Below are 14,977 nucleotides of genomic sequence, written 5' to 3'. Positions count from 1 at the left end.
CTTTTATCTTTCTCTAGTATATTTGGAAGATTTATATTAGAAAAGGGTAAAGAAGGACCCTTTTCACCGGCCGTCACAGGTCTCTCCCCAGAAATAGATTTTTCCTTCGTCAAAATCCCTTTATTTTGTTCCTTTTATGTCCTCTTTAAGAAAAGTATGGCCCTATTTTAACTATATAGGATTCCACATTTTTTTCCAATACCCCTCAATAGTCAATCCTTTTACGTGTTAATTTACTTCAGCTATGCTAGTAACACAACGAGGGTCTGTAGTTATTTGCATTCATATGGGTAGAGAGCATTTGGCAAGATTGTCATTTAACATTAATATGGGTAAAGAACATTTGGCAAGGCTGCCAATGAATACTAATATAGGTAAAGAGCATTTAGCAAGATTGCCAAAGAATATTAATATGGGTAGAGAGCATTTGGCAAGATGCCATTTAATATGAACATGTGTATAGAGCATTTGGCAAGACTGCCAATCAATATTAATATGGGTAGAGAGCATTTGGCAAGATTGCCAATGAATATTACTATGTGTAGAGAGCATTTGGCAAGATTGTCATTTAACATTAATATGGGTAGAGAACATTTGGCAAGATTGCCAATCAATATTATTATGTGTAAAGAGCATTTGGCAAGATTGTCATTTAACATTAATATGGGTAAAGAACATTTGGCAAGGCTGCCAATGAATATTTATATGGGTATAGAACATTTGGCAAGATTGCCAATCAATATTACTATGTGTATAGAGCATTTGGTAAGATTGCCATCTAACATTAATATGGGTAGAGAACATTTGGCATGACCGCCAATTAATATTAATATGGGTAGAGAGCATTTGGCAAGATTGCCAATGAATAGTAATATAAGTAGAGCATTTGGCAAGACAGCCAATGAATATTTATATGGGTGGAGAGCATTTGGCAAGATTGCCAATCAATATTACTGTGTGTAGAAACCATTTGGCAAGATTGCCATTTAACATTAATATGGGTAGAGAGCAGCACTTGGCAAGATTGCCAAAGGGTCGTACCCGACAAAATCAAATCTCCATGATTCCGGGTGTGTGAATCAGTCTCATGCTACGCTCAAATCTACATCTTACTCCGTCGACTGATGAATACCATAAGGAGGCAACAGTTTCAAGTAAATAATTCTCTAAATTAAAGTTTGGTTATAAACTACGGGCTATTTATTCTTTATAATAGTCTTATGAATAATATACTAATAAGATTTTGACAAACGCAGGCTCTTTCTTAGGAACTCATAGGTGCTTCCCTTCAGAGTCTCATTTTGAGTGACGATGTTCTGTCAATTTTCAGCCTCACACTGCCTCTCAGATCTGATTGAAAGGAGTGACGTGTTAACAGGATGAGGTGCTGCTACCAGTACTGGTACTACTAGTAGAGTGCCAGTTGCTATAAGTACTGGTGGAACTAGTACAGAGCCAGCTGGCTCTCCTAAAGTACTTGATGTAGGCCTATAGCTTACACGGCATTCATATGCTTAACCTGATCTCCGAGGTAATAGTCAAGGAGACAAACCCAGATTTCAGCCATAGGTGTAACAGTGTGTGATTACAATCTCTTTTTTGGGCTCAAGCCATGTCGTCCTGATGGAAGGTTCCTTCAGTAGCTTCCTAGGGTATATTTAACTACAGTGGATATTCCCAGAGAATTAAACTAAAGGTTATCACAGAATTCTAACTTCTGGTGCGAGTACCCTAAAGGTTTCCCTCTAGGATATCGTATATCAACAAGGGACGCATGTATTAACACGCCACATAGCTATCTGCACCCCATATAGAGTTAACACTTCGATATGGAAAGGTGGAGAATAACTGGGGAGCCGTTCCACAGTTACACTCATCCGTGGCTGCTTTAGGTACTCGAGACGTAAACAAACGGGCGCCATTGCTAAATGACGTCACGTCCGTCCTCATCCTTCTGCCTGTAGCTTCTCGCTTTAGTCGGATTTTCCTTGATTGCGTTTTTCATCTGCTTACATCGCCGTTATGTCGCTACCTTCAGCCTCGTCCTGATGGAAGGTTCCTTCAGTAGCTTCCTTTGGTTATACATATACTACTATAACTAAAGGAAGCTACTGAAGGAACCTTCCATCAGGACGACATGGCCATCTCACCCAAAAATAGATTTTTCGCTTCGCTCAAAATCCGTTTTTCATAAAATGGTTCTCCAGAACCTATCATTTTAGAATTCAATGAGTTCTCCCTTGACATCCTTAGGGAAATGGTTCGTTCGTGCGGATTACCCGGAATATGCATTCGAGCGGGGGCTCTTGACTCAGGGCCGTAGCCCTCAAGACTGGGGGAAACGTTGTTGCACCGATTTGGTCTGGTATCGGCATAAAAAACAGGCACTCGGAAGCTCTTACTCATCTATTAGAAAAATTGGAATATTTAAAAAACTCAATGTGTATGTGTAGTATACACATAGAAAAAGCAGTTACGCAAGTGCAGTATCACTCATCATTTATATTCAGTAATTATAATTTTCATTATCATCTGCATCATTGTCGTCTTCAAACTGATTGAATGCGTTTCCCGCATGCGATTTGGAGTGAACACGTTGAAATTCAAAGCTATCACACCAAAATCTGGTATTCTGAATCGACGGATTGTACCATATCTTGAACAAACGCCGCTATCACGTAACATATCAATTTGTCTGGATCCATGAAAATTGCGTACTTTGAGAGTTAACCTCAGGTGTTATCTTGTTGAATTTTATTGAAACATGAGCTTGTTTGGCTTGGGTGTTTGGCAAAGGTTTTCTTGTTATTTCTCAGTTAAAAACAAGTTCTGAAACTAAGTTTAACAGTTTCTGAATGGACTGCACAATTGCCTCTTCACTAGTAAACTGGTTTACCTTGAGCGACCCTAGTTTTGGAGGGGACTTAGCATGGATTTCATCAGAAATTTGCCGAGTTAGGGCACTAGATCATCATCCCTCGCCTCGACTAACTCCAAGCATCCTGGAAAATGCTTCGGAAAACCAAGCATACTATAGTCCATTTCTTTTAGCGATGCATTTGCACCGACTCGTGGCGGTGCCCTTTTAGCTCGGAAAAGTTTCCCGATCGCTGATTGGTTAGAATTATCTTGTCCAACCAATCAGTGATCCGGAAACTTTTCCGAGCTAATAGGGCACCGCCACGAGTCGGTGCAAATATGCGTCGCTAAAAGAAATGGATTATAGTACATCGTTTGTAGCAAAACAAAACCAAAATGTTCCTCCAATCTATGCATTAGTGCAGCTCTTTCTTTTCGATTGGGGCAGCAGTTATCACCCTGAGGCACTCCAGCTCTGGAATTGTTTGATTTTTTTCCTTAAGGATTCTATCAAGCTTCTGAATACATTTTCCTAAGCCTGTTTGTTTCCTTTCACGCAATAACAAAACAAAGGCTACACATTTTTTTTGGACCAGCACTCCCACTGAATTTAGTCACGAGCCGCCACTGGATGGGAGTAACACTAAGAGACAGAAAAAGAGCAACCTGGATACAAAAAACGGATTTTGAGCGAAGCGAAAAATCTATTTTTGGGTGAGATAGCCATGACGTCCTGATGGAAGGTTCCTTCGGTAGCTTCCTAGGGTATATTAGCTAAATATACCCTAGGAAGCTACTGAAGGAACCTTCCATCAGGACGTCATGGCTTGAGCCCAAAAAGAGCAAACTAAAGAAGAGGATATTCTAACAACTTGTAATAAAATGAAATGGACAGGACATATAATGAGAATGACACATAATAGATGGACATTGTGATTGAAAAATTGCAAAAGACGCAGGGGAAGAAAGAGGAGACTATGGATCAACGAGATAAGAAAGATTGCGGATGTGGACCGGCATAAGAAGACCATAAACAGACGCAAGTGGAAGGACATGTCCGAGACATTTGTTCTGCAGTGGCCTAGTAACGGCTGATGATGATATATTAGAAAATGGACATAGAACGAAAATGCCATATAGGCAAAATATTTATGCTTTTTTTTAGTGAAATTATAACATCACTCATCAAAATATGTATTATTTTATTTTGAAGAAAATGGGATCACGTTGGTGTCTCTATGGGGTCTAGAGTATTTTGATAAAATTCTTACAAAAATGCTCTCATAAACAGACACCATAAAAGGGATTTTGACGAAGGAAAAATCTATTTCTGGGGAGAGACCTGTGTTCGCCGGTGAAAAGTCCTTCTTGTCACTTTTCTGATATAAATAACTTCCAAATATACCAGAGAAAGTTAAAGTATGGAATGCAGAGGTTACTACCCTCGCGCGAGCACCCCTAAGGGCGTCGTGTATAAAGAAAGGGCGTGTGAAAGCCACTATTCACACGTCGTCTTCCATTTAGAGTATTCCTTCGTCAATACACACGAGGGGCGAGCCGCAACAGCGGTCTCAACCGCACCAACCTGAGCCACCCCACCGACGCCCGACACCAGCGCCATCTGACATCCTTCTGATTTGGACTTGCCCGCAAACACGAGTTTTTTTTTGCCCAGTGTTTTTTCGAAGTGTTTGTCGTTAATTCAACATGACTGACGTTGTCAACATGACTGACGTTGCTACTTCACCTTTTAAATCCAAATTTTGGTTTTCCAGGCACCTGAGTATATGTGAATAATTGAGACATAATTTAGTTCACATTTTATTAATAAGAGAGTTCAATCTCTTGTCAAAAACGCCACAAAACCTAACGTAGTCAAATACTTCTAATCAAGTCAGAATCACTTTGGTCTTGACGAAATCAAATTAAGTATCATTTTATGTTAAATAATTATAATCTATGCACGGAAAACACTAGTTTTCAATGTACTATAGTTAAATATTAAATATCCATATTAGGATAATTAAAATGTTTGTGTAAACTATTGATTAATATTTTTAATCTTCTAAATATATAACACACACTCTCTCTCATCATCATCATCATCAGCAGTTATTATGCCACACCCTATTTACCATTGCTATAATATAAGCCTTGCCAGACCTCTCTTATAAGCATATGATTTCTTCATTATTAGCTGACCTTGAGTAAATAACTAGGAACCTTCGTACAACCCAAATAATATTTATGAAAGCTTGTATAATTAGTATTTACTAACATATATAAGATATTTTACGTGAAAGTAATGTAGGAAAGTTGAACTCTCGTTTCCAATCGGTGCACCTTTGACAAGAGATTTAATTATCTTAGAAAAAGGTAGTTCTTTACCTATACTTCAGGGGTGTATGTATGATAGCAGCCACCTGTATGTTTGATTACGGCTAACTTAGAATACGGCAGTGTAAGGGGGGTCGCAGGGGGGCGTTAGCCCCCCTGTTAGTTAAGTAGGTAAGGACACAGATTGTAGGTAAGGACACGGTTTGTAGGTTAGGTTAGGGGAAACGAGTAAGGGCCGGGGTCAGAGATAATGCCCGAAATTTTTCGGTGTCAGATTTTGTGTTAGACTACAGCATAGAGTCGTTTTATGGGTATAAATGTGGTCATCGCATATTTTCGCTCTCCGGCTAAAATTATAGAAGATATATGAGTTTTTATTGAAAAAGGACCCTATTTTTGGGGTCCGAAACGAGTAAGGGCCGGGGTCAGAGATAATGCCCGAAATTTTTCGGTGTCAGATTTTGTGTTAGACTACAGCATAGAGTCGTTTTATGGGTATAAATGTGGTCATCGCATATTTTCGCTCTCCGGCTAAAATTATAGAAGATATATGAGTTTTTATTGAAAAAGGACCCTATTTTAGGAGTCCGAAACGAGTAACGGCCGGGGTCAAAGATAATGCCCGAAATTTTTCGGTGTCAGATTTTGTGTTAGACTACAGCATAGAGTCGTTTTATGGGTATAAATGTGGTCATCGCATATTTTCGCTCTCCGGCTAAAATTATAGAAGATATATGAGTTTTTATTGAAAAAGGACCCTATTTTTGGGGTCCGAAACGAGTAAGGGCCGGGGTCAGAGATAATGCCCGAAATTTTTCGGTGTCAGATTTTGTGTTAGACTACAGCATAGAGTCGTTTTATGGGTATAAATGTGGTCATCGCATATTTTCGCTCTCCGGCTAAAATTATAGAAGATATATGAGTTTTTATTGAAAAAGGACCCTATTTTTGGGGTCCGAAACGAGTAAGGGCCGGGGTCAGAGATAATGCCCGAAATTATTCGGTGTCAGATTTTGTGTTAGACTACAGCATAGAGTCGTTTTATGGGTATAAATGTGGTCATCGCATATTTTCGCTCTCCGGCTAAAATTATAGAAGATATATGAGTTTTTATTGAAAAAGGACCCTATTTTTGGGGTCCGAAACGAGTAAGGGCCGGGGTCAGAGATAATGCCCGAAATTTTTCGGTGTCTGATTTGTGTTAGACTACAGCATAGAGTCGTTTTATGGGTATAAATGTGGTCATCGCATATTTTCGCTCTCCGGCTAAAATTATAGAAGATATATGAGTTTTTATTGAAAAAGGACCCTATTTTTGGGGTCCGAAACGAGTAAGGGCCGGGGTCAGAGATAATGCCCGAAATTTTTCGGTGTCAGATTTTGTGTTAGACTACAGCATAGAGTCGTTTTATGGGTATAAATGTGGTCATCGCATATTTTCGCTCTCCGGCTAAAATTATAGAAGATATATGAGTTTTTATTGAAAAAGGACCCTATTTTTGGGGTCCGAAACGAGTAAGGGCCGGGGTCAGAGATAATGCCCGAAATTTTTCGGTGTCAGATTTTGTGTTAGACTAGAGCATAGAGTCGTTTTATGGGTATAAATGTGGTCATCGCATATTTTCGCTCTCCGGCTAAAATTATAGAAGATATATGAGTTTTTATTGAAAAAGGACCCTATTTTTGGGGTCCGAAACGAGTAAGGGCGGGGTCAGAGATAATGCCCGAAATTTTTCGGTGTCAGATTTTGTGTTAGACTACAGCATAGAGTCGTTTTATGGGTATAAATGTGGTCATCGCATATTTTCGCTCTCCGGCTAAAATTATAGAAGATATATGAGTTTTTATTGAAAAAGGACCCTATTTTTGGGGTCCGAAACGAGTAAGGGCCGGGGTCAGAGATAATGCCCGAAATTTTTCGGTGTCAGATTTTGTGTTAGACTACAGCATAGAGTCGTTTTATGGGTATAAATGTGGTCATCGCATATTTTCGCTCTCCGGCTAAAATTATAGAAGATATATGAGTTTTTATTGAAAAAGGACCCTATTTTTGGGGTCCGAAACGAGTAAGGGCCGGGGTCAGAGATAATGCCCGAAATTTTTCGGTGTCAGATTTTGTGTTAGACTACAGCATAGAGTCGTTTTATGGGTATAAATGTGGTCATCGCATATTTTCGCTCTCCGGCTAAAATTATAGAAGATATATGAGTTTTTATTGAAAAAGGACCCTATTTTTGGGGTCCGAAACGAGTAAGGGCCGGGGTCAGAGATAATGCCCGAAATTTTTCGGTGTCAGATTTTGTGTTAGACTACAGCATAGAGTCGTTTTATGGGTATAAATGTGGTCATCGCATATTTTCGCTCTCCGGCTAAAATTATAGAAAATATATGAGTTTTTATTGAAAAAGGACCCTATTTTTGGGGTCCGAAACGAGTAAGGGCCGGGGTCAGAGATAATGCCCGAAATTTTTCGGTGTCAGATTTTGTGTTAGACTACAGCATAGAGTCGTTTTATGGGTATAAATGTGGTCATCGCATATTTTCGCTCTCCGGCTAAAATTATAGAAGATATATGAGTTTTTATTGAAAAAGGACCCTATTTTTGGGGTCCGAAACGAGTAAGGGCCGGGGTCAGAGATAATGCCCGAAATTTTTCGGTGTCAGATTTTGTGTTAGACTACAGCATAGAGTCGTTTTATGGGTATAAATGTGGTCATCGCATATTTTCGCTCTCCGGCTAAAATTATAGAAGATATATGAGTTTTTATTGAAAAAGGACCCTATTTTTGGGGTCCGAAACGAGTAAGGGCCGGGGTCAGAGATAATGCCCGAAATTTTTCGGTGTCAGATTTTGTGTTAGACTACAGCATAGAGTCGTTTTATGGGTATAAATGTGGTCATCGCATATTTTCGCTCTCCGGCTAAAATTATAGAAGATATATGAGTTTTTATTGAAAAAGGACCCTATTTTTGGGGTCCGAAACGAGTAAGGGCCGGGGTCAGAGATAATGCCCGAAATTTTTCGGTGTCAGATTTTGTGTTAGACTACAGCATAGAGTCGTTTTATGGGTATAAATGTGGTCATCGCATATTTTCGCTCTCCGGCTAAAATTATAGAAGATATATGAGTTTTTATTGAAAAAGGACCCTATTTTTGGGGTCCGAAACGAGTAAGGGCCGGGGTCAGAGATAATGCCCGAAATTTTTCGGTGTCAGATTTTGTGTTAGACTACAGCATAGAGTCGTTTTATGGGTATAAATGTGGTCATCGCATATTTTCGCTCTCCGGCTAAAATTATAGAAGATATATGAGTTTTTATTGAAAAAGGACCCTATTTTTGGGGTCCGAAACGAGTAAGGGCCGGGGTCAGAGATAATGCCCGAAATTTTTCGGTGTCAGATTTTGTGTTAGACTACAGCATAGAGTCGTTTTATGGGTATAAATGTGGTCATCGCATATTTTCGCTCTCCGGCTAAAATTATAGAAGATATATGAGTTTTTATTGAAAAAGGACCCTATTTTTGGGGTCCGAAACGAGTAAGGGCCGGGGTCAGAGATAATGCCCGAAATTTTTCGGTGTCAGATTTTGTGTTAGACTACAGCATAGAGTCGTTTTATGGGTATAAATGTGGTCATCGCATATTTTCGCTCTCCGGCTAAAATTATAGAAGATATATGAGTTTTTATTGAAAAAGGACCCTATTTTTGGGGTCCGAAACGAGTAAGGGCCGGGGTCAGAGATAATGCCCGAAATTTTTCGGTGTCAGATTTTGTGTTAGACTACAGCATAGAGTCGTTTTATGGGTATAAATGTGGTCATCGCATATTTTCGCCCTCCAGCTAAAATTATAGAAGATATACGAGTTTTTATTGAAAAAGGACCCTATTTTTGGGGTCCGAAACGAGTAAGGGCCGGGGTCAGAGATAATGCCCGAAATTTTTCGGTGTCAGATTTTGTGTTAGACTACAGCATAGAGTCGTTTTATGGGTATAAATGTGGTCATCGCATATTTTCGCCCTCCGGCTAAAATTATAGGAGATATATGAGTTTTTATTGAAAAAGGGCCCTATTTTTGGGGTCCGAAACGAGTAAGGCCGGGGTCAGAGATAATGCCCGAAATTTTTCGGTGTCAGATTTTGTGTTAGACTACAGCATAGAGTCGTTTTATGGGTATAAATGTGGTCATCGCATATTTTCGCTCTCCGGCTAAAATTATAGAAGATATATGAGTTTTTATTGAAAAAGGACCCTATTTTTGGGGTCCGAAACGAGTAAGGGCCGGGGTCAGAGATAATGCCCGAAATTTTTCGGTGTCAGATTTTGTGTTAGACTACAGCATAGAGTCGTTTTATGGGTATAAATGTGGTCATCGCATATTTTCGCCCTCCGGCTAAAATTATAGGAGATATATGAGTTTTTATTGAAAAAGGACCCTATTTTTGGGGTCCGAAACGAGTAAGGGCCGGGGTCAGAGATAATGCCCGAAATTTTTCGGTGTCAGATTTTGTGTTAGACTACAGCATAGAGTCGTTTTATGGGTATAAATGTGGTCATCGCATATTTTCGCCCTCCGGCTAAAATTATAGAAGATATATGAGTTTTTATTGAAAAAGGACCCTATTTTTGGGGTCCGAAACGAGTAAGGGCCGGGGTCATAGATAATGCCCGAAATTTTTCGGTGTCAGATTTTGTGTTAGACTACAGCATAGAGTCGTTTTATGGGTATAAATGTGGTCATCGCATATTTTCGCTCTCCGGCTAAAATTATAGAAGATATGTGAGTTTTTATTGAAAAAGGACCCTATTTTTGGGGTCCGAAACGAGTAAGGGCCGGGGTCAGAGATAATGCCCGAAATTTTTCGGTGTCAGATTTTGTGTTAGACTACAGCATAGAGTCGTTTTATGGGTATAAATGTGGTCATCGCATATTTTCGCTCTCCGGCTAAAATTATAGAAGATATATGAGTTTTTATTGAAAAAGGACCCTATTTTTGGGGTCCGAAACGAGTAAGGGCCGGGGTCAGAGATAATGCCCGAAATTTTTCGGTGTCAGATTTTGTGTTAGACTACAGCATAGAGTCGTTTTATGGGTATAAATGTGGTCATCGCATATTTTCGCTCTCCGGCTAAAATTATAGAAGATATATGAGTTTTTATTGAAAAAGGACCCTATTTTTGGGGTCCGAAACGAGTAAGGGCCGGGGTCAGAGATAATGCCCCGAAATTTTTCGGTGTCAGATTTTGTGTTAGACTACAGCATAGAGTCGTTTTATGGGTATAAATGTGGTCATCGCATATTTTCGCTCTCCGGCTAAAATTATAGAAGATATATGAGTTTTTATTGAAAAAGGACCCTATTTTTGGGGTCCGAAAAAAGTAAGGGCCGGGGTCAGAGATAATGCCCGAAATTTTTCGGTGTCAGATTTTGTGTTAGACTACAGCATAGAGTCGTTTTATGGGTATAAATGTGGTCATCGCATATTTTCGCTCTCCGGCTAAAATTATAGAAGATATATGAGTTTTTATTGAAAAAGGACCCTATTTTTGGGGTCCGAAACGAGTAAGGGCCGGGGTCAGAGATAATGCCCGAAATTTTTCGGTGTCAGATTTTGTGTTAGACTATAGCATAGAGTCGTTTTATGGGTATAAATGTGGTCATCGCATATTTTCGCCCTCCAGCTAAAATTATAGAAGATATACGAGTTTTTATTGAAAAAGGACACTATTTTTGGGGTCCGAAACGAGTAAGGGCCGGGGTCAGAGATAATGCCCGAAATTTTTCGGTGTCAGATTTTGTGTTAGACTACAGCATAGAGTCGTTTTATGGGTATAAATGTGGTCATCGCATATTTTCGCCCCTCCGGCTAAAATTATAGGAGATATATGAGTTTTTATTGAAAAAGGGCCCTATTTTTGGGGTCCGAAACGAGTAAGGCCGGGGTCAGAGATAATGCCCGAAATTTTTCGGTGTCAGATTTTGTGTTAGACTACAGCATAGAGTCGTTTTATGGGTATAAATGTGGTCATCGCATATTTTCGCTCTCCGGCTAAAATAATAGAAGATATATGAGTTTTTATTGAAAAAGGACCCTATTTTTGGGGTCCGAAACGAGTAAGGGCCGGGGTCAGAGATAATGCCCCGAAATTTTTCGGTGTCAGATTTTGTGTTAGACTACAGCATAGAGTCGTTTTATGGGTATAAATGTGGTCATCGCATATTTTCGCCCTCCGGCTAAAATTATAGGAGATATATGAGTTTTTATTGGAAAAGGGCCCTATTTTTGGGGTCCGAAACGAGTAAGGACCGGGGTCAGAGATAATGCCCGAAATTTTTCGGTGTCAGATTTTGTGTTAGACTACAGCATAGAGTCGTTTTAATGGGTATAAATGTGGTCATCGCATATTTTCGCCCTCCGGCTAAAATTATAGAAGATATACGAGTTTTTATTGAAAAAGGACCCTATTTTTGGGGTCCGAAACGAGTAAGGGCCGGGGTCAGAGATAATGCCCGAAATTTTTTCGGTGTCAGATTTTGTGTTAGACTACAGCATAGAGTCGTTTTATGGGTATAAATGTGGTCATCGCATATTTTCGCCCTCTGGCTAAAATTATAGAAGATATATGAGTTTTTATTGAAAAAGGACCCTATTTTTGGGGTTCGAAACGAGTAAGGGCCGGGGTCAGAGATAATGCCCGAAATTTTTCGGTGTCAGATTTTGTGTTAGACTACAGCATAGAGTCGTTTTATGGGTATAAATGTGGTCATCGCATATTTTCGCCCTCCGGCTAAAATTATAGAAGATATATGAGTTTTTATTGAAAAAGGACCCTATTTTTGGGGTCCGAAACGAGTAAGGGCCGGGGTCATAGATAATGCCCGAAATTTTTCGGTGTCAGATTTTGTGTTAGACTACAGCATAGAGTCGTTTTATGGGTATAAATGTGGTCATCGCATATTTTCGCTCTCCGGCTAAAATTATAGAAGATATATGAGTTTTTATTGAAAAAGGACCCTATTTTTGGGGTCCGAAACGAGTAAGGGCCGGGGTCAGAGATAATGCTTGAAATTTTTCGGTGTCAGATTTTGTGTTAGACTACAGCATAGAGTCGTTTTATGGGTATAAATGTGGTCATCGCATATTTTCGCTCTCCGGCTAAAATTATAGAAGATATATGAGTTTTTATTGAAAAAGGACCCTATTTTTGGGGTCCGAAACGAGTAAGGGCCGGGGTCAGAGATAATGCTTGAAATTTTTCGGTGTCAGATTTTGTGTTAGACTACAGCATAGAGTCGTTTTATGGGTATAAATGTGGTCATCGCATATTTTTGCTCTCCGGCTAAAATTATAGAAGATATATGAGTTTTTATTGAAAAAGGACCCTATTTTTGGGGTCCGAAACGAGTAAGGGCCGGGGTCAGAGATAATGCTTGAAATTTTTCGGTGTCAGATTTTGTGTTAGACTACAGCATAGAGTCGTTTTATGGGTATAAATGTGGTCATCGCATATTTTCGCTCTCCGGCTAAAATTATAGAAGGTATATGAGTTTTTATTGAAAAAGGACCCTATTTTTGGGGTCCGAAACGAGTAAGGGCCGGGGTCAGAGATAATGCTTGAAATTTTTCGGTGTCAGATTTTGTGTTAGACTACAGCATAGAGTCGTTTTATGGGTATAAATGTGGTCATCGCATATTTTCGCTCTCCGGCTAAAATTATAGAAGATATATGAGTTTTTATTGAAAAAGGACCCTATTTTTGGGGTCCGAAACGAGTAAGGGCCGGGGTCAGAGATAATGCTTGAAATTTTTCGGTGTCAGATTTTGTGTTAGACTACAGCATAGAGTCGTTTTATGGGTATAAATGTGGTCATCGCATATTTTTGCTCTCCGGCTAAAATTATAGAAGATATATGTTTTTATTGAAAAAGGACCCTATTTTTGGGGTCCGAAACGAGTAAGGGCCGGGGTCAGAGATAATGCTTGAAATTTTTCGGTGTCAGATTTTGTGTTAGACTACAGCATAGAGTCGTTTTATGGGTATAAATGTGGTCATCGCATATTTTCGCTCTCCGGCTAAAATTATAGAAGATATATGAGTTTTTATTGAAAAAGGACCCTATTTTTGGGGTCCGAAACGAGTAAGGGCCGGGGTCAGAGATAATGCTTGAAATTTTTCGGTGTCAGATTTTGTGTTAGACTACAGCATAGAGTCGTTTTATGGGTATAAATGTGGTCATCGCATATTTTCGCTCTCCGGCTAAAATTATAGAAGATATATGAGTTTTTATTGAAAAAGGACCCTATTTTTGGGGTCCGAAACGAGTAAGGGCCGGGGTCAGAGATAATGCTTGAAATTTTTCGGTGTCAGATTTTGTGTTAGACTACAGCATAGAGTCGTTTTATGGGTATAAATGTGGTCATCGCATATTTTTGCTCTCCGGCTAAAATTATAGAAGATATATGAGTTTTTATTGAAAAAGGACCCTATTTTTGGGGTCCGAAACGAGTAAGGGCCGGGGTCAGAGATAATGCTTGAAATTTTTCGGTGTCAGATTTTGTGTTAGACTACAGCATAGAGTCGTTTTATGGGTATAAATGTGGTCATCGCATATTTTTGCTCTCCGGCTAAAATTATAGAAGATATATGTTTTTATTGAAAAAGGACCCTATTTTTGGGGTCCGAAACGAGTAAGGGCCGGGGTCAGAGATAATGCTTGAAATTTTTCGGTGTCAGATTTTGTGTTAGACTACAGCATAGAGTCGTTTTATGGGTATAAATGTGGTCATCGCATATTTTCGCTCTCCGGCTAAAATTATAGAAGATATATGAGTTTTTATTGAAAAAGGACCCTATTTTTGGGGTCCGAAACGAGTAAGGGCCGGGGTCAGAGATAATGCTTGAAATTTTTCGGTGTCAGATTTTGTGTTAGACTACAGCATAGTCGTTTTATGGGTATAAATGTGGTCATCGCATATTTTTGCTCTCCGGCTAAAATTATAGAAGATATATGTTTTTATTGAAAAAGGACCCTAATTTTGGGGTCCGAAACGAGTAAGGGCCGGGGTCAGAGATAATGCTTGAAATTTTTCGGTGTCAGATTTTGTGTTAGACTACAGCATAGAGTCGTTTTATGGGTATAAATGTGGTCATCGCATATTTTCGCTCTCCGGCTATAATTATAGAAGATATATGAGTTTTTATTGAAAAAGGACCCTATTTTTGGGGTCCGAAACGAGTAAGGGCCGGGGTCAGAGATAATGCTTGAAATTTTTCGGTGTCAGATTTTGTGTTAGACTACAGCATAGAGTCGTTTTATGGGTATAAATGTGGTCATCGCATATTTTCGCTCTCCGGCTAAAATTATAGAAGATATATGAGTTTTTATTGAAAAAGGACCCTATTTTTGGGGTCCGAAACGAGTAAGGGCCGGGGTCAGAGATAATGCTTGAAATTTTTTGGTGTCAGATTTTGTGTTAGACTACAGCATAGAGTCGTTTTATGGGTATAAATGTGGTCATCGCATATTTTCGCTCTCCGGCTAAAATTATAGAAGATATATGAGTTTTTATTGAAAAAGGACCCTATTTTTGGGGTCCGAAACGAGTAAGGGCCGGGGTCGGAGATAATGCTTGAAATTTTTCGGTGTCAGATTTTGTGTTAGACTACAGCATAGAGTCGTTTTATGGGTATAAATGTGGTCATCGCATATTTTCGCTCTCCGGCTAAAATTATAGAAGATATATGAGTTTTTATTGAAAAAGGACCCTATTTTTGGGGTC

At 39.3% G+C, this 14,977-nt stretch overlaps 1 protein-coding gene across 1 annotated transcript in view; it reads right to left on the bottom strand.

Moving 5' to 3' along the window:
- Positions 1-2,496: 2,496 nt before the first annotated feature.
- LOC137633914 (pre-mRNA-processing factor 19-like) overlaps positions 2,497-14,977 on the bottom strand; it is a 22,127-nt gene continuing 9,646 nt past the window's right edge. The window contains exons 6-7 of the mRNA XM_068366151.1: positions 4,607-4,638; positions 2,497-2,695 (exon numbers count right to left, since the gene is read on the bottom strand). Coding sequence (XP_068222252.1) covers positions 2,497-2,695; positions 4,607-4,638 — 231 coding nt within the window. The remainder of the gene's footprint in view (positions 2,696-4,606; positions 4,639-14,977) is intronic.

The sequence above is a fragment of the Palaemon carinicauda genome, chromosome 43 (assembly GCF_036898095.1).
Source record: "Palaemon carinicauda isolate YSFRI2023 chromosome 43, ASM3689809v2, whole genome shotgun sequence".
Taxonomy (NCBI): domain Eukaryota; kingdom Metazoa; phylum Arthropoda; class Malacostraca; order Decapoda; family Palaemonidae; genus Palaemon; species Palaemon carinicauda.
This window is presented reverse-complemented; position numbering and strand designations above follow the sequence as displayed.